Source organism: Pseudoliparis swirei, chromosome 18, assembly GCF_029220125.1.
Source record: "Pseudoliparis swirei isolate HS2019 ecotype Mariana Trench chromosome 18, NWPU_hadal_v1, whole genome shotgun sequence".
NCBI classification, from domain to species: domain Eukaryota; kingdom Metazoa; phylum Chordata; class Actinopteri; order Perciformes; family Liparidae; genus Pseudoliparis; species Pseudoliparis swirei.
The window spans coordinates 12091485-12112726 of record NC_079405.1 but is presented as its reverse complement, the minus strand read 5'-3'; the positions used below and the strand labels follow the sequence as shown (position 1 = coordinate 12112726).

General features: G+C 42.7%; 1 protein-coding gene across 4 annotated transcripts in view; it reads right to left on the bottom strand.

Moving 5' to 3' along the window:
* The window catches only part of sema3fa (sema domain, immunoglobulin domain (Ig), short basic domain, secreted, (semaphorin) 3Fa), a 50861-nt gene extending 31338 nt beyond the window's left edge, over positions 1-19523 (bottom strand). For all 4 annotated transcript variants that reach the window (XM_056437386.1, XM_056437384.1, XM_056437388.1 and 1 more), the window contains exons 1-2: positions 19238-19523; positions 17589-17746 (exon numbers count right to left, since the gene is read on the bottom strand). In XM_056437386.1, coding sequence (XP_056293361.1) covers positions 17589-17703 — 115 coding nt within the window. In that variant the 5' untranslated portion in view covers positions 17704-17746; positions 19238-19523. The remainder of the gene's footprint in view (positions 1-17588; positions 17747-19237) is intronic.
* Between the last annotated feature and the right edge of the window lie 1719 nt (positions 19524-21242).

Here is a 21242-nt window from a genome sequence, read left to right as displayed (position 1 = left end):
AAAGAGAAGTTAGAGTTTTCAAAAGTCATGTTTACCGCAGAGAAGAGAAGGTAAGTAGAATAATGAGGAAGCAATATTTGACGAATTGTATCTAGACAAATTCACATGTTTAATAGATGGCACATGCCTGCATTTCAGAAGCTATGTGCTATATTTTCACTGCATGTATCGGCCAATGAGCAAACAGGCACATACTAACAGGATGCTCACTGTTACAGCCTCTTGGTTGTCTAAGGGTGCACCGGCCGCAACATACAAAGAGGGGATACAGCTACGAGGGAAGACGAAGGAGGCAAACAATAAAGTTAAATACATCAACCAATAAAGGGTATTTATTTGACAGAGGTAGGGCTTAACAAAGGGTAGAATTATACAGAAGCAAAAGAAAAAGGCATCAGGGTCTCCAAGGCCAAAACAAACAAAACCCCCATGCTAACTAGAAAACAAAAGTTCCCACTGACCTACCATGACTGAAATAAATAACAATACTAACCTCCCTGTCTGACCACAAAACAGGAGAAAATGGACACAACAAAAACGGCAGAGAACCCCTACCCAGCTTCACCCGCAGAGAAACAAATGGTGGCCTACACTTCGGCACCATACCAAAGGAATCAGAGGTCGAGAGAGAGAGGGAAACACTTACTCTGGGTGTACATATGTCCCGCCCACTGATTAGCTGATCCCTCTCAGGTGGCGTTGCTCCAGGCTTACCAGCCTGAAAGATTGCTCCACCCTCTTCCTGAAAGAGGGCCGTCTAACTCACGGGACGTAACACTCACTATTGGCTCTTTATTTTTGTAATAGATGCAGAGTGGCATGTTCTAGCAGCCGGGAGGAAATAGTTCAAATGATAGTGTTAGTGATAGATGAGTGTTGAGGAATCTAATGGCCTTTGGGAAGGAACTGAGACTTTGAAACGCTCTGGAAACATATTTAAACAAAGTCTATTGGCTTTGTTTTAGGTGTGTTAGCTTTACTAGTGCAATGCTTTTGTAGCCTTTATGGTAGAGACGCTGGATAGAATGTCCTCCAAGAAAATGCCCAGAAACCAGCCATGGGAATTACAACTAAGTAAAGGAGAGTGCTATGAGATGTTTATGTTATAAATCCACAAAGTCCACAGAGGGAGGCAGTCGAGGTGGATGGATGGGTCAACGAATCGTTGGACTCTGACACTAATGCTATTCTTTTCCTGTTTCCTGTCGACAGTCACCATCTTCCAACCATGACCAAGATGTTTCCCTAACCAAGTCTTCTTTGTGCCTAAACCTTACTTAACCGTAGCCTAGCAGTCTCAGGTCAGAACACACACCAACGGAAATTTGGAACAATTTTGGAAGGCACTGATAAATGATGTCACAATGAAAAAACATTCTTTCTGAAGATAATGTATAGACCTTTTTGAATCTGAAGACATATTGTTTTAAATGAGTAGCGGTTTGAGGCAGTGCACTTCTTTTTACAGCCAGAGGTGCAGCTAATCAGGACGATCTCAATGGTCCCAACACGGTGAAGTTGGTGTCAGGGGAACTGTAAGTAACTAGAGACACCACTGTGCTTATATGTGCAAGGGTTCAATCCTCCAAGTGCTATTGGTCCAGATAAGGCTGAACGCCATCTGATAGTGTGATGTGACTGCAGTTAAGACCAAAGCTGTTTGATATTAAAACATGTTCTTCCTTTTCTCAATCAACCATTCACGTGGAGGCTTTTCAATTCACAGCACGCGATGGACAAAATCAGATAACCAAAAAGCAGCTTCCTCTGGAATTATCTTTCAGTGAGGGGAGATGAGAAAACAAATATCTTAAACATTATTTATCACTTTCCTGTCCTGCATCAACCTGCACGATGATGAGCATTTCCGCCAGCTTCCAGCACACCATCCAGAACATTGTACTGATTCTTAAAAACATGTTGTCATGCACGGAACGCGTCCAAAATATTATATCATCCCCATTTATCTTGAATCTCCCTCTCTCTGCCTGTGTAATGGCTCATCGCCTAGCTTCCTCTGACACCTTTCCTTTTCCTCAGCTTGTCTGATCCTGCCAGCATCCACTAGCCCCCGTCTGCATACCAGCTTATTGAGATAACACGCTCCTTCTTTATGCCACATGTGGAGGAAGCAGGGTGATGGGGGAAATGCATGCATGATGTGTTCTGTGATGATGTATTTTTATATGAAAGTCAGGCTTGTGATTCACCCATTGAAAGTATTTAGCATGAAGAAGGAGTTGTTAAGAGACACGTCTAATGCGATTCAACAGTTATTTTTCTCTTAACATGTTCGGTTTCAGGCAAATTTCTCAAAAGTTGACGGAATAAAATCCTTGTGGTCATGAAGTTCCATCAGCTAGTGTTGTGCAATTTACTGAAGAGGAAGCGACTTGACGACTTATTCAAACAATGAGCAATAACTCTGACACTGCTGCTTTCTAGATAAGATGGCATTTATGTTATTTAAATTAGTGACAGCACACGTTCACACTATGTGGCGTTTTTGTCAGCAACCCTGGAGACAGCGACAGGATGACAAGCAACAAAGGTCACTGCTGGAGCTCAACTGGGGATGTTTTGTTTTGTAATGCGTCTCTTCAACTAACAGGCCACCTGAAGAGGCGGGGCATATGTGTTGAACTTAGCCAAGAGACGAAACCTTTTGGGGTCTTTTATTTTTTATTTTTCAAACATGCATTAAACAGTTGAATGGAAATGCACTCAGTAGCTTAGCTGGAGCACTCAGATTAAATGTGCCAATAAAAGACGTGGCATTATTTGTGAAATGCATAGCATTTCTCAGGACCTTCCTTTTATGTATTCTATATTTTCAGTGAAACAAGAGGGTCAGTTGGACATTTGTGAATATAAATGTTCTCCCTGTCCCAAATGGCCAGTCAGGGCAGCTAGTCGAGCACCAGGGTCGTGAGCATCTGTGCAGTTATCATACTACAAGTCGCTAATGGGCAAGCGCCAGAAGCCCATCTGCCTCTGCACGGTCGAAATAATACTGCATGCTCTTCTGCTGCATACATCCACTTGACCCAACGAGGCTGCTAGACAAAGGCAGGGTCACCCCCAACCAGGTACGTGTCAGCACAGATCCTGGGCCGGGCCTCGTGCTCTAATGCCACATGACAGGCAGGGGACAAGCAGATAATGCTCAACAATCAGGCGGCTGCTTGTTGAGCAGCGTGGCGTGGTCCTCAGATGGGGTGTTGGGGGTCCGGGCCTGCAGCGAGGAACTGCTTATTTGTCTGACAGGCTTTGTGCTCACTTAACAACGAGTGGGAGTTTTGCCACACAGACTTAGACAGGCATGCATAACCATAACACTTGACACTCATCAGCCTCCGCTGTATTTGGCGTTCAGTGCGAATCTGCTATGTTAGACTGCTAACATGGTAACTAACCTAAGTTGCTGTACATGGTAAACATTATATCTGCTAAACATAATCAGAATCAGAAACCGTTTATTTCCAGGAATGTTTACACAAACGAGGAATTTTTTTTGGCGGAAGGTGCAACATTAGACATGACAAACAACAATCAATGCGACAGCAACAGTGCAATGTGTGTATTAACTTAAGTATAAGATAAGATAAAGTGCTCGGACAACAAATAACGTTAAAGTGTTTAGGTGTGTGTTTCAAGAGACATGTGTGTTTAAGTTAAAGTGTATGTTACATGTGACGTGTGTTTAAGTTAAAGTGCATGTTAAAGTGACGTGTGTGGAGGAGGCCTCCAGGAGGGAAGAAGAAGAAGAAGAAGAAGAAGAAGAAGAAGAAGAAGAAGAAGAAGAAGAGGTAGTCCTGGGGGTGACAGAGTCAGTCAGTGGGGGACCCGGGCTCCATTGATGAGCCCGACTGCCGACGGGAAAAAACTTTTGTTCATGATATGTTGCCGTCATTGTGAGCATGTCAGCGTGCAGATGTTTGCGTCACAGAGCCGCTCGCATGGCAGCAGACTCTTACTTTCTTATTCTCAATACGGTACGGTATCACTCCTGACTAAACCTACTTCCTTACCCACTTTGACGAGCGCTGCAGAGATATCCAATAAAATATAAATATTTAGTTCAGTCTGCCAGTCTGTCTGTTGATTGGCACTTACATGGACGTAGAACGTCAATATTCCTCAAAACACACTCCCTAAGGAGAAGTTATTTGCAAACAAATCAAACATAACATTCCCCCAGTAATCCTTTCCATTAGGGTCCGACTGTGCAGCGCAGAACCAGCAGATCAATATGACATTGACCTCAGCGTTCTTCTGATGGTAATTACACTCAGATCATAAACTCTGCATTTCCAGTCACTTAGGGGCTGCAAAGCCAAGCTGGGCTAAGAAAAATAAATTAAACAGCAATGTACTCCGACGATTCTCAAACATAAAGAAACACACAGATATTCTCTGCCTCGTTATGACAGGTAACTTCTGAGGTGTTATTCCTTTGGAGCAGCCGAGAAACAATATTATGTTTTCTTCTTATGGTGAGAGCAGCTTGAGCCCCACACATGAGAGATGTTTTTGCTAGTGTTTCACTTTTTGGGTTTGGGCCCAGCGCTGGCTCTGCTTATACTAAGTATCCTCTATCCCTGAACCCTTCACAGAACAAGCAGCAGTTTTATCTGTGTGTTTCAGAGTCTTACTAAGTGAGTCTTTGGCGGCATGATGAGCTTCATGGTGTGCAAGAAATGACTGCAAGCTGATACTCTGACCCGACCGCTTCACACTACATCTTTTCATTACAACCATCTTTTGTATGTGCCTCATTCAACCGTAGCTGTTTTTCATTTTTATTTTGGTACATGCTTTTAGCATGACATTTAATACAGCCTCATACCAATTACACTCACACAAAAGGAGCCATGTACAAAAACACAGATTGGATCCAAACATTCAATCAAACCCAGCAGGACGGTTTGGTGAGAGCTGCAGGACCAAAAGAGAGAAGGAAGACCAACTGGTGAGACACAGAGTCCATGTTAACTTGCCATTTGCTGTCTGTCTGTCTATTTGGCATAAATGGGGGCAGACGAGTGGAGAAAACCAAGTGGGGGATGATGACTGTCAGTCAAGGGCATTCATCTTTTCTAAGTGGGAGAGTGGCTGTATGAGGGGAGATGGTGTTAGAGGGAATGAAGGGAGTTGGAGTAAGTGAGGGAAGTGGGGGGAAGTGGTGGCAGAAAGGAATGTTATAGAACGTTGTTCTGGAAATAGTTTGGTTTCAGAAAACATATTTAAACTGTAATGACTGCAGTAAAAAGATAATATTAAATAATGTTCACATTGATGCTCAGATAAAGATGAAACATATTTCATGGGTTGTTTTTACTTTTGCAATTCATCACCATATGCCATCTGTCTTGTTCCTCGGTTGAAGGGTCTTTGTAATAACTTGACAAAGTGAAAGCTTTTCAGAGCTGCGAGCTGTACATCACACAGTTGCCAGCAAATAGGTGCAGAATTGAAGAGTAATCTCACAGGGCAGCAGTCAGCTTCAACCACCATCAGCATTGGAGTTATGTTTTTTCAAGTATCCTCCAAAAAGGAAACAGTGGCTTCAGAATGTGAGCAGAGGAATGTAGCCTGTGATGGTCTTTCCCAGCAGGACTGGCCTGCATTAGAGTGGGCTTCACAGAAAGTAATTACAGGCTAAAACATCCATTTACATTCCAATAGGTTAAACATGTGCTTTGAAAAAATGTCATTCAAGATGAAACATGTTGGCAGCCATTACAACTTAAATGGATAATGTCAATTGTCTGCTCCGGGCGGGCCCCGCTCTCTCATCCCAGCCTGCAATTAAAGCAAAGCTACCCAAGGTCAGGCTGAGTGACAGGCCGGTAGACCTATAGATTACTGTCTGTCTGTGAAATCCACGGCCTTTTTACTGCCTTCGCTGACTGACGCTCTCACCCTCCCATTTAAAACACCAGCTCCTGTTGATTTGACTGCTTTCATGTTTGATGGACAGGTGGGACATCCTACCCCGCGACCCCGCGACCTTCTTGTCACCCGTGACCATAAGGGGCGGTATGCAGAGTGTAGCTGCTTTGAGGCAGTGGTGAGAGGATATTTGAATGGCACAAGTTAGAAGAAATTCATATTAATAAAGGATACGTTTCCCAAATGTAATTGTGGGGTTGAATGAGGAGGATTTGCAGACAAAGAGGCATACGTTGCACAACTCAGAAGCTTTGAAGAAGAGGCATGAATAAAATAGGTAAAGTAATGGATAAAATCCTAAAACTATATGACATGTCTGCCCAACACAAATCCCATCAAGGCCTCTTGTTCTTGTAAACCCTTCATGCCCATTTCTACACACCAGGCATGAAATGGACAAATAAGACTGACCCGATTTTAGTCTCTGCACCCAAATACCTGCAAATCTAAAATGGTAATTTCTGTGGCATGTTATTGTTGTTATTGGCATATTTAGTATGAACACAATAGGACATAGATAAGTGTTGCATTGACTATTCCAACTGTTGAAAAGTCATAGGGCAACACAACAGAGTCTTGTTACCACATCTTTACAGTCAGATACAGCTATTACAGCTATTCGTCTGTTCTTAAACATCCAAGTGGAAGATGCTCAGACGGCTCCGACAAAAGAAAGTATTAGCTGGAAATACCTGTTTTGATTGGAGAGTGAGAGAGAGAGATAAATAGAAAGATATAAAAGAAAATGAAAAGAAAGAAAGAAAACATCAGTTTAAAGACAACATGCGTGACATAAAGAAATCTTTGTGACAGTCCCTCCATCCGTCCTCACATGTGGTGTTGAAGGCGGCCAGTGATCGCACGGACACATGGAGGCTAAAACCCCTCTTATCTTACGCCGTCATACCGTCTCATAAATCAGCGCTTAGCCATCCGCTCTGCACTGATAAGGCAACCAAACAGACTGATCCACACCAGAAATAGCAAGATAGAGATATTTCCTTTCGAGTGCCCTCTCCCGCTCTCTCTCTCTCACACTCCCTTCTTCCATCCTCGCTATCTGTTTTTTCATTCATCAGATCTAAGCAGAAGAGAAGTTTCTCTTTTTTCCGGGGGCTTGTTTGTTTGCAGCTTGCCATCATTTCTCTTGTAGCTTTTCCAGCAGTCGTCTGGTTATGATCATCTTAAGAGCTCGTGCATCTTTCCCAACAGTCGCACAAGAAAGAGGCGGGAGAGCTGAGAAATTATCTTTTGATCGTCACGCAATAAAACATTTATAAAAATGTGGCGACAAGGCTTTTATTTTAACTGAATATGCCAGTTGGATCTCACTGCAGCAGGACTACTATGATACCAAAAGTATGTCGAGGAGCACAGTCCATCTCATGATGCAAATTTCCCCTTGGGGATTAATAAAGTATATATCTATCTATCTATCAACACATAGGTCCAATCCGATGACGACATCTAACCTAGCTTTCTCAAAATTAAAAGAAAATATCCTTCGTAACAATGTGTTTTAATTACTTGGTGTGCCTTGTTTTTTTAAATGCAAAATGTAGGTTTTAAAAGCAATCGAGGCCCTTTCAGACATGACGATAGCTGCTGAGGCCTTTATATATTTAGAGGTTTAGTATTTAACTGTATCATCACCAAACCCAGTGAACCGCACCTGGAAATGCTGTGCAGTGATGCTGTAGCAGCTGCATGCTTGAATATATTGACAGTCGGTCAAGAAGTAAGAGGACATCTTATCTGCAGAACTTAAGCATTCGCCCCGGCACACACTTTTATATATAACAATATCTTTGCTACTACCAGAACAATATGTCTTTTTGTGATGCAGAACAATCCTGTTAAATGCCAACAAACACAATGTGGTGTGGTTCCTGCTGTTATGGGATATAATTGACTTGAAACGCATTACAATGGCTCGTGACTAATTAATCATGCATAGATGATGTAATAGGACAGTGTAATCTGGCCACGCTGGTGAAAAGGTACATTTCACGCTGTGCACCAGTTCTTTATGTGTGTGACATTGGTATAATAAAAAGCCACAGACTAATGAATTCCAAGTGTTTTATACTTTCTAAATGTGATTACACTTGAACAAAGCATCATTTAGGTGGGAGATCTTCCCCAATGTGAAAAGACACTTTTTGTTTCCTCTGTGACTCTCAGACGAGTCGACCACATTAAAACTCGATCTGTCAGCCGCGGAGTAAAAATGTGCCAGGAGGTGCCACTTCCTATAAGCTCTCTGCAGGGCGGTCTGTGGTCTTCCATCATTGTAGTGCGGCGGAGCACATGGTCCAGAGGAGCACATCAATTTATCTAACATGAAATCCTACAGAACATGAAAGCCCCGGATCACAGCCGAGCTGTGAGTGATGACTGCTTCAGCGTTTATGCCAAGAGGAGGAAAAGTGAGAGATGAGAATGTTGAGAGACATAAAGAGAGAGTGAGCAGAGGGAGGAAGAGGACGGACCGGGATGCTTTGAGCGTTCAAACTGTGCCAATGTGCCACTCCCCCTCCGTTTCGCCAGGGACATGAATGAAGTAAATGAATGATGGACCCAGCCCACACAAACGCCCCTCTTCTATTGAGGCCAAGCAGTCCATTCACGGGGATGAGAGAGGCGTCGACGCCAACAACAACAATAACAACAACAGCAACATAGGAGGCCCTTGCTCCTATTTCTCATTCATACGTATGTATGCGGTCACACAGACACACATGTGGCACAGATACCATGGACAGCACTGCCAACATACCATTAGGGATACCTAGAGAGGGTTCCTGAGAACAGGGCTGACTAACAAAGCGTGGAGGCAAAGGGCGTGAACGGGGCAGGCACGGAAAAAAAAAATCTTGGCATCACGTCAATGCAACCGCCACAATGATCAGGGACGAGGGGCCATCTCCTCCCTTCCACAATCAGCACATTATCAGGAAGCCCATCAGTGCATGAACCCAGAAAACAAGGGCTGGAAACCTCATGTTCCACCACATTCTGCCCTTCCTCCTCCTCCTCCTCCTCCTCCGCTTGGCTGTTGGCTCTCTTGTTCTTCCCGGACGGCATGGGTTCAGGGAGGTTCCCGCCCACACTGGGGGGGATCTCACTCAGAGGTCTGACCTTCAAACTCAGGCATTACTTTCCCAAAGCCACAGCAGCTAATGGAACGTGGGGAATACAAATCCGATTGAAACGAGATCAATCTGACAAGAGAGGCTTTGCTATTTACCAAGCATTTACATCTTGACCATTGAAGGTGGGCTTTGTAATGATGTTAGCATCTGACTGAGTACTCAGTTTTCGCCAATTATGCAGCCTGTAGAGAGAATGTAGAGCGTATGAAAGCCGGAGAGGGCTAAGGATGAAATACGGCTCTGACAGGAGCAGGAGGAGAAGGAGGAATGTTCTGGCTTCTTAAATCCAATAGTGAGACACCCACAGGATCATGGTCAGGCTCAACCACAGGCCTAATTTCTCCCATGATCACATAGACAGCTCCTTGGTCTTCATCCAACATATACTGTTCACACAGAGAGGCTTGATAGACTATGAGTCTCAATCTCCCACACCTGAAATTAAGTTTGAGGTTGCCCAGCTTCTGCCTTAAAAAAATAACTTTCACTTTTAATTTACGAAAGAAAGCATTTCCAATAAAACGTTGCCAAACTGGCACAGAGTCTGCTACAGCACTTTAATTGTATAAACACTCTGCAGAAAGAAATATTGGTATCTTTGGCTTGACGTCATGTTGTGTCGTCTATGAATAGGTGGATGGTTCAGAACGCACTTTGGGCTTGTCCAAATAATCCGAGTTGCCGAGACAAACTGTAGGACAACACGTGAGTTTGAGTAAAGTCAGCACTTTTCATTGACTCCAAAATTCAGACCTTGCGGTGCAAGGTTATTGCCGGGGCTATGGCATGGAGCTGAACGGGCACCAGCTGAGGTGAACCATCTCAACCGACACTCATACACCGTTAATGGGAAGCAGACACACAATTTGTTCTGAGTAAGCCTTTGTGCAGCCACTTCTCTCCTCCTTCTCAAATACTTCCATCTATCCACACTCTGGCTGAGATAGCAAACCTGACACTGATGCCCTGTAGTCCATTAGCGCTCTCGGAGAGCCCCGTCTGACGCTGCTCTATTGCTCCCTTCACATTTCCCTCCACTCACCCTATCTTCCTGACAGTCCTCACTTTGACTCTTGCGCTGCTTATCTGAGTTTCACTGTCTCCCCGTCTCCTTCCCTTCCTCCTTTCCTTCTGGATGATGTCTGAGTTGGATCAAGAGAAGCTCATTGAGTTCAACATGTCAGTCCATGTCCATAGGGAGGATAACAAGTCACTCATGTCCAATTCCCAAAACATTAATGTGATGGGGCCGCCAAAACCCCCCTTAGACAGGAGATTCCAACAATAGCTCCAAAATAGCTCTCCTCCAGCGGTCTGCTCCGATGTAACGTCAGACACGCCGAACACAGCTTGTTTGGTCTGATCATTTTAAACCAAGTGGTATTTAATTTGCAAAGATATAATCATAAATGCATTTTTACTTGATAAAAGTGAAACAATCCATTATCAAAATGATTCAATCGCCTTCCCAACACATTGTTTCAGAGCTGCTGGCCGTGTTGTCCAGAAATAATGTAACTTAAAGTCTTTATGAATAAATCTGGAAAATTCTAAATGACTGTCAACCCCCCCAAGTGACAATAGTTATTTACTGTTTAAAAGAGTTACAATCAGAGATGCAGTATTTCTACTTGTCATTTGTAATTGGTATTTGACGGCCCCCGTCGCCCCCCAGTCATCGACAAGCTATGCGTCATTGGATGTAGTAAAATGCAAAGAGTTAACCGAATGCAAGAACCTAAACTTTAAACATGCCCATGGTTTGCAGAAATGTACAATGCCAATATTTCTTCATGGTGACGGGGCTGAAAAATATGGGTCAGATAATATGTGAATACTGAAGGAACACTATTATATTCTCTGTTCATCAATATTATAATACATTACAATTGATTCTAATGTTGACCATAAACCAGATATTAGAATCAAGCCAAAACTAATGTAGCTTTGCAAGTTGCATTTGAACACACACACACATACACACAAACAGACACACACACACACACACACACACACACACACACACACACACTCTCTCCCCCCGCCCCCCACCCAAGTGTTCCCAATCGCCACCATATGAACGAGGTCATTGACACTGCATTAACAGGATCCAACGCTGACAGACAAATGATAATAATTGATAGCTGTCTGAGTAATAAGTGGAGAGGTGACCTTGACCTGCTGTCTCCTTAATTTCAGGCTACATCTGGAGAGCATGTCCAGTCGGCCGAAGCCTCAACACAGAGAAACCACTTATTCGCTCGTTTAAGTCTTGAACCCTCCCCAACACTTTCACAAGAGTGCACCGCAGCTTTCTAACGGTCTATTGTTTTAGCAAATTGATTTAGTAGTTTGTCTTAACTCGGCCTGGAAGCCAGCACGCTGCTTTACTTCATGATTTCCTGAGAGAAGAAGAGACATCAGACATCAGGGGAAATAAGCACAATGCTGTGATTACGTCCTCCTCGATGGAGTAAATCATTTGAGCCCGATTCGGTTTGTGAGGAGTGACAGGTAGACGCTGCCATGGCAACCAAAGGAAAGCATGTGTCACATGTAGCGCTTTACAGAAGCTCTGCAAGCGTGTGAGCACACGCATACACACAAACATTGCAGACAACCATATGGACTTGACATGAATAATAAAAAGACTCACTCCCATTCCTCTCACTTCGAATATGCAGAGAACCACTTCTTGTTATAGCCATTACCCGCTCTCTAATTCTGTCTCTAACCACAACTGTCGTCCCCCCGGCTTCCATAGGTTGATCACAGCATGCATAATAATCTGCATCTAATAATGATTAAAATCACACCTCAAGAGTTACGGGCTGTGTTACAAGCCTGACAGAAAACAGTCGCACAAACTAGTCACAAACTACTTTAACTGCACAAGCCAATCACGTTGCTTCAACATGAGAAAGAAGTGACATCTGGCTGATGTACCACTGTGGCTTGAGTCTATTTTTATACTGTCTGACACATTTCGATCTGAGAAAATGGCTGCAGCTGGAAACCAAGAGACACAGATACACACCACGGTGCACTGTCTATCACACTGCATAGTGTGTGTCACACCCTGCTGAGCATTGTCCCCTTCACACAGCAGACAGGAAACATTCGTTCTTAGAAACAATGTTGAAAAAGTTCAAACAACTCATTTGATAAACTTTCTTGTTGGTATATTAGCAACCAGAGGCATTGTGGGTAAAATAAAAACAATTATGAGAATGCTTACAGTGCTAAACAAACTAAAACAATGTATATCATCTGCCACTTCTATGATATATATATCATGGTCACTTGAGTTGTGATAAAAGGAAGTGATCCAAAACAATCTGAAGTCATTAAGACACCTCCTACAGTGGAAGAAAAGTTTATTCTAAGGAGGCTGGTGACGAGTGGTTTCATTTAGATGTAATGCATTTATTTCACCACAGGGGGAGATTCCAGCATTAACAAGTGCTTAGGCATGGGATCAGCTTGCCAGCTCAGAAGAAATATTCAAATTGCAGAAAAGTCATTTAAATCTAGATCTTTTCACTGGGAGCAACGATTTGTATGTGCATGTCTTTCTGCGACGCCATTAACGAGTGAGGAAACAGCAATTTAATGGGAGAAAATGACTAAAAAGCTCTACGCAGTGAATCGAGACATTATTTCCTTTCAAGCCTGCGATCTAGATTATAGCGTTGCACTTACTCCACGTTTGCCGAGCTGGGAGGCAAAACCTTTCTGTGCATGTATCCACCCATACCTCCCGTATACATTCCCCTGCTCCCTCACCGGTGTGCCCTACTCTCAAGGAAAAACTGGGCACTTTATAGACCCCTCCCACCCCCCTCCCCGACCTACCCCCATCTCCCCTTTTGCCTTTTGAGTGTACTAAATCAGCTGCTGTGGCGGCATACTCTCGGCCCTCACCTCACACTGCCAACCTCTTATCAACAAGCAACTAGAGAGGGTGTGAGTGTATGAAGGTAGAGGAGTAGGACGATGACGCAGAGGGAGATGCACAACGAGAAAGAAACAGACAGGAAGGACACTATATTTAGCACTGGAGCTGTCGCCTTCTGTTTTCTTCTCTCCTGAATAATCATAGTTTGACAGCATGCATCATGCCGAGCAGAGGTTGCTGGGGTGCACTAACCCCCCCTCCCCTCCTCCATCAGCAGCATCGTCTCTGGAGAGAACGTACAAAAGTATTGAAATAATTGCTGCGGCCCTGCGAGCCACAGCCACCACGCATTACTCTGTGGAAACATTTTTTGCAGTGACCTGACATTCAATAATGGAGAGAACAGGGAAGGGAGGCAGCTTTGGACTAGTTTGCCAACAGGTAGAATATGTTGCGTGTGTGATGCGGCCAAGAGTATGTACGAATGAGCGGCAACATGACCAAAAGACATTTAGGACAAAACATTCCGCTATCCATAATTTCATATTATGGATGTAGGAGAGAGAGACGAATGTGTTACACTCATGTAACAATGCTGATTATCTGCTGGGAAAGGAGTGAACAAGCACAGCCGGTAGGGAGAGGGGCGCGGAGGATTTGAATTAGATAACACTGTATGTGCACAATGGACTTTAGCAGGTGAAAAAAAGCTTATTTGCTTTTGTGGGGAAAACTAACACACCCATTCTGCTACTGGTTTTCGTCTTGTTTCTCAAAAAATAAAAAAACACTTATAATCGAGTTTAAAAGATATATTTTACAATTTTTTGTCCGTTTACAAAGAACATGTCCATATGTCAACATTTGGGCATGTTGACTGCATATGAATGTTCATCAGGCAACACAATAGCATAAGTACCTTACACTGTAGATACTTATTAATTATCATTGTGTATTACTCATACATTAACAAATACATTGTGGCATTCGGCCAAGTAAATTTCACCATGCAATACATTTATCATTATGTTTAACATATCTCTGATGATGCATGTAATATAATGCACTCTAATGTTTACCGTGGTCTGATAATATGGTTTATTAATGACACACTTTGTGTCGTTGAACATCAGGAGTGTTTCTGGGTTATAAGCAATTTCTGATGATTCATGATGATCAGCTCATCACAGTAGCTATTTCAAATCAAGACAATCAAAGCAGCTCATGGATACGTGTCTAAATTGTAAAAGATGCTCTTATTGTATTGTTGTAAGTCTGCGGGATTGTTGCAGGTGAGCACCTTGTCACTCGGGACTTCACTGGCCAGACTAAGGATCCATCCAGGGTCGCCAGAGGTCATGTGCTAGCAGGATAAGCTTTCAGCAGCTCATTGATTGCAGCAAAGCTCGGCTCAGGCACTTTGCTCCATCTCCAATAATATACACCGTCTATAAGAAGTGAGAAAGCTAGTTGAGGTGCAAGGAGATACACTTTGGTATACCTCTTACAGTCTGGAGAGGTGTAATATCTCAGTGTACGACAAGGAAAATGATGAATGCAAATATGCTGTATTTCAGCTGAGAAGTCAAAAGGACATCCACCGTACAGGACCACCTACACACTCATAGTCCTTTAGGAAGACAAAGGGCCTCTCTTGTATACTATAGTACAAGTTCAAACTCAGTAGCAGCTCCTACTTCTTCAAAGAATAACGAGATGGAGGACATCTCGCCATTTCTGATCTTAACCCTGACAACTCTCAGGAGAGATGAGCCGATAGTGAAGCCTTTGCGTGACAATCATTGACGCATTGCGTGGGACACAAAGAGCGTCAAGGAAAGTGCAGAGGCGGGAGTAACCTTAAGATCGTCCCTGAGCATCAGGACAGCCTGGCTTTGTCTGCCTTTCTTCCCAGAGCTAACTTTATACCCAGGTGTTCCACCGAGGACTAGAGAGGAAAACAAAGTTAAACACTTTCAAATGGGCCCGAGGATTAGCGCAACAAGCTATTACTTGTTAATACGGTGCCATTCTCCCACCGTTTAAGGGCAGTTAACCTCGGGTGTGACTGGCTTCTGTTTGAAGGGTCACAACCTTGCAGAGCCCCACGCACTAAAATAGCACGTGATTATAGACCTTGTTTAAAAGTAAATATAGGCGCTCCCACAGCTGATCTATGCCAGTCTTGTTCAGTCTTTTATGAGAAAGAAGTATACACCTATCATCTATACATCTATAGCTATGTTATTTGAAAAAGTACTGTGTGTGTGTGTGTGTGCGTGTTTGTGTGTGTGTGCGCATGCACCTCTTTGGGTTGATGATCTATCCCGACAAGATTTGAATGGACATTCCTTTGGAGCCTGTTTGCTCACCGGTTCCTTATCACTTACACACACAGTAGCTACTTTAGGAACCTCAAAAGACAAAATGATCTGCTTAGGTTGCTTATGAATCTTTAGCTTTAAGTAATCTGGTGGTGAACATGTACTTAGTGGGTTGTTATTTTTTTATTATTATTTGGGAATCCTGCAGACAAGGAATTCAAATGTTAAATAATAAGTAATAAACAATAACAATGAAAAATACAGTGCAAAACATATAGTATATTTCATCTTATTTATTGAATAAGGGGAAATTATTGAACAATTCATATTAATACAACTATATCAACAACATAGAAAATAACTACTGGTTCATGTGGTAAGTCAAATACCACAGTGCAGGATTTTCCTCTTAAGCTGCCGTGTCACTGCGATGTTACATATCGTCTGACTGGTTCAGGCTTTGATGCATGAAAATCATTTAGCTTTAGTTATGAAGACTTCCAGGAAAACTGTACAAATAAAAATAAACACAGATGGAAAGTAGTGATTCATAAATGACAGAATGGAAATTCACGGTAAGGGTGTATAGTAGATAATCACACTAACATGCAGTTATAATACCATATACTGTATTTGCCATAAGAGATATTATAATTTTTCTTGAGATAAATGTGTGTATATATATATATATATTTATATATATATATATATATATATATATATATATAATCCCTTGACTGTTTCTTTGATACAGGGCAAATAATTGAAAAGCAAAGACACGCTTTGGATTTCAGCCAAAAGCAGCAACATCTTATCTAAAAGCTTCATAAAATACAAATAATCAGATGAAAGTGATAAACATGTGAGGCTGGGTCACAGACAGCAGCAAACGACACAACTAAAGAAACAAAATACTCGTTTAGCTGTTACAGTTGGCAGACTACATGTGTAGCTTGTCTCCTCGATCGGTTTTATTTTCAAAATTGTAATGCTTGTAATATGTTATCATAAGGTCCTTTTTACAACAAACCTGTGTGACATCACTAGACCGGTATCACATGAACTAAAGCCAAGTATTTGGTTAACACTTGCACATACATTTTTTATAAAAAGCACATTACGCAGCTATTCCCAGCAGTACGGTGCAAAACCAATACAATTAGGGAATGCACAGCCTCTGGTTCATTTCTATTCTCCAGCTATCTAAAGTTGGTCTGTGAGGCATAGAGTAACCTCCAAAACTAATTAAAAACCAAAAACAACTCGATTAAAATGTGCAGAAAATAAATGAACTATCTTCTACCGAGCATATGTGAGACCAGTGGTGGGTGAAATCCAACTTGATGAGAGAGAAATATGGTGAGAAAGAAAACTAACAGGAAAGCATTGTATCTGATCAAGAGAGGTTTTAATCAGCGAATCAGAAGACCATGACACAAAGTCACAACCAACAAATGCAAGCAAGTTTGTTATTTCTGCTATTCCAGTGTTGATTAGATATGACTAGAGACACATGACAGATTGTAGATGCCGTCAATTTTATTCTTCTATATATGATCTCAATGCCATGATGAGCAGCTCTCATTCAGTGTTTCTATGTGTTAAAACTCGACACAGAGTTGATATCTTCAGTGCGGCGACCTCATGACGGATGCTTATTAAAATCTACTTCAGAGGAGGATCTACTATAAAACCTCAAGAGCTTTCCAAGGACACAACGAGCACGATGGCTACGCCGGCACTGGAATGACAAAACAGTGGAGACCGCACCGCTGAGACCTATTTTAACAGGACAGTTCAACACACACACACACACACTGGGCCTCATGTAGCACTGGCAAACATTCATAACATGCTGGATCTGCGCCCTGAGTGTGTGTGCCCAGCCAAGTGTTAAATCAGACTTGATTTCAGAAGGGAGCCTAGGTCGCACAAAGGCCTGTTTGAGGAACTAATGGCAGCCAGGCGATTAAATGAAGACATATTCTCTGGTGCTGAATAGTCTGGACAATCAGCAGCACATCCCCTCATCCTTCTTTTCACCACACACAATCAAACTCTCTGTAAGGCAGTAAAGGAATAAATGACAGGCCTGCCAAGCTCTGAATTCAGCTAGTGCCAATAGTTTACCCACAACAAGACCAAGACATAAAAGGCTGATGACAGAAACAACCATCACTCTGGTGATCAAATCTACATCTCTGTGTAGGGAAGCACAGAACTACACACACGCAGGAAGTAATCGGAGGGCCTTACCTTTGAAGGACAGGAAGACCCTGGGAGCGGAGAGGGGCTCGTTGGAGGGGAGCAGCGCCGCCCCGGACGACAAGCCCAGCAGGGCCAGTAGCCAGCAGAGTTTGTCCCACAACATCGTCCCTCTGTTTGTTAACAGAGCAGGAGAAGAGTCCAGAAAGCTGAGGGGCAGATGGCGTTGAGCATCGGTCAATAAGCCAACAGCAGCAACCAATGTCAGTCACTTAGCGACGTTGTGTGGTCTTAATAAAGCTTTTTAGTCCTAAAGTCATACACCAACAACACAGATAATCAGGCAGGGACAGAGACACAAAGATAAACACTGGATCTGTTATGTAACTTTTTATAGGTGCAATGCTTTTACTGTATATTATGGTCTACATGCTTAAAATCCTAATTATATAAGGGTGTGCCATCGACCAAGTAACTTAACCTCGACCATAAAACCTGACAGTTGTAGGAGTCTGGAAAGAAACTCTGCTGGCTCAGCAGTGGTTCCCCATCATTGGGTTTTATGATCAATTCTCTCATTGTAATAATGTTTCTCTGCTGTTATTCTTGTGTGTGCTGGAAGAGTAACAGTGTGGAATCTGTGGATGAACGGAGTCTCCTTCCAGCAGGAGAAGGGGGAGCTGTGTGCACCTCCCTGTACTCACTTTTCACACGGACACAAAGTGTTTGTGAAAGCGTCAAATACCTGGTCAAGAAATAATATCACTAGACATACAAAGAACTGCAGGCCACCACGCAGACGCCTCGTTAAGCCTGGTGTGCACGCGCACTGCTCACCATCAATACATGCAGAGATATAGCCACACAGGGAGCTGAAGTTAATAATATCCCCATAAAAGGATGTAAAGGACGCTCCAAGTTATCCGCGTGCGGATGAGGTGGCACGACTGCGTAACCAAAAAAAGAAGAAACGTGTACTGAGTTGAAGCGCGTTTGGAGAACATAAACTATTTTGGCGCGGGGTGTTTTGTGCATGCAATTATCCGCGCATCTCGTAAACCTGGATTTAAGTCTGAGGTCAATGTGACAGTCAGGATTTAAGATCAAGTTCCACATTGAGCCCTGGAGGCACAACTCCAAAGCAGACCGACCGTTAACCAAAATAAAGCGTGACTGAGCTTTGAGTTATGAGGACATGAACACCAACCACGTGCCATTTATGAGAGGATTCCAGATAGTGAAAAGTCAGGTTGAATGCTGTAGACTATTCGATCACTGAGCATGAAGCAGATTGTGAAGATAAAGCATCACGCGAAGCCAAAAACTTTCAGAGCTTCATGCACGTTGTCCACCAAACGCGCACACCTATTATTTGAAGTATTTGAAATGTGTATTTGAGAGGATTGAGATCATTTAAAACTACCTCCCACGCGCCAAAGAAGATCCGCCAAACACATAAACATAGGTTCACTAAAGTCTGTTGCTTAAAATAAACTGTGCTAAATATTCAGACATACACTATCAAACATTTTGACAGAACATATAAGATATATTTTGAATATTAAAGCCAAAATCTTGCACATGAAACATGCATCATTCTTTTGGACTCATGGCTTGATATACTGTTTTATAAGGGAATCTTCCTCAACACAGATAATGAATCGGACTTGTATCAAAACATCACTTGCATTATGACATACCTTCTAGTTCCGTCCAGTGAATATTGTGTTAAACGTGGTCAACATTTAAAACCATCCACTCCAGATCCCCTGAGCTCCTCTGTCTGCACGCAGCAGTGAGTGTTTCAGTGTATCCGCCGCAGATCCTGCACGATTATCCCCAGAGCGGAACAAAGCTTGGATTTAAATTAACTGGACGCAGCCGCCTTAACTTGAAGTGATCTCTAAATCGTATCAACAGATTCAGTATTTTCCACTGAAGGATGTTTGAAACAAAGAGTTCCTGGAGAAGAGCGGCAGAGAGCAGCGTCTAGCAGGCGCAGCGGCGCTCAAGTGTGTCGCGCAGGGAAGCGGCTTCTGCAGGTGGATAGGCTGAGGGCTCCCGACGGTGGACACACCCATGGGGGCGGGGACCTACCTTAGCATCCCTGCGCTCCGCCCCACCCACAAATGGAGCACACAGCAAGTCTGCTCTGCATCATCTTCCACTCCACACTTCAAATGACGAAGAACAAACTCTAACCTACTTGGGAACAATACAAATACGTTTCCATTAGAAGAAGAACAATAAGAAAGAGTTTGTTTTTAAATGTAGTTGTAATGACTTTAAAACAATTTGCAAAAAAAATGTGCGCTCCATTGTCATACATTTCTCACTGATGTAACAGTTATTATCATATCACATCTCTCATACATCTACATACAGTTTTTATCCTATAAAGATTTGGAGAACAGTTGCATTTGAGGTACTGTTGTGCTGTTAGTATAGTTATAGTGTGTTATGTGTTCCCCTGAAGTTGATTTATAATGTTGAAATGAAATAATGAAATGAAACCTAAAACGTTTGCTTCCGTTGCCATTAGCAGTTGGCATCGTCACCAAAAGAACATATTAAGATCAAACTAAAAGCACATTAAAATTAAATAAGCATAGGCATTTGTGTAGAATCTTAAACAACAATCACAATGACTTTGAAAGCTAAATTGAAATGTCCCCATAATGACTTTATTGCAGCACACACAATGTGAAATGCACACGCTGGCCATCATACAGGACTCATGGGGACTTGTGATAATGTGATGTAGACATTATTTTGAGACACAATTTTCAGCCATGCAATCTGTGTCCACACTGCAGGCAACAATTAGATTCAAAGCTTTGCATTTAGATGCACTTATTTTGAATGTCCTAAAGAAGCTGGAGTATGAAAATAGTACTGAGGTCATTTCACAACTTGATCAGGCTGTGACTGCCAGCGACGGATTTTTATTTGCCTGCTGATGCCAACATTGAGTTGCGCTGAGAAGCTTTCAGATGCAGGTCTGAGCCAAACAATTGTTCAGTATCTGCTGGTGTTGGCATCTCACAGTGTGGAACAGGGTTTGCTTTCTGAAGGAGACACAAAGAGAAGGAAACCTCAAAAAGAGAAGAGAGAATAACCATTCCATCCATTTCGGATGAGAAGAAACATTTGATGCAAAACAACTTCTGTGTGACTCGTTGGCACAACGGGAATGTGGCCACACGTTCACTTACGAAACAGTTGAAAAATGGCCAGATGGAGATAACGTAGATTTATTCTGACACCTCGACGACCTGACAGAGGATCACTGGCTCTCGCCTCAGATAGGCATCAGATATTCATGGGCAAATGGAGCCTTACATCTTTTAATCTCACTCGATCCCTCCCCTGATCACGGTGGCTTATTTTGATTCTTATCCAGTCAACGTAGAACACAGCTGACGCCCAGTCTGCATGCTTATTATTCCATAAATGATAAACACTGTATAGTGTGGTTTTCATGTATGTCTTGGAGACGCTACGATGGGGATGTATAGAATCAAAGAGGAATTTAGAGGATACAATGACTTTCTTTCATCGAATCGTGGCTGTAGAGCTGATTTACTGTTTCCTTTGTGTTCACAGGAAAGATTATGTTACAGCGACAAGCTATTAAACCTGCAACACGGTAAAAACTGACTGGGTGGTAATTTCACTGAAACTCAGTGTGCTCCATATGAAATA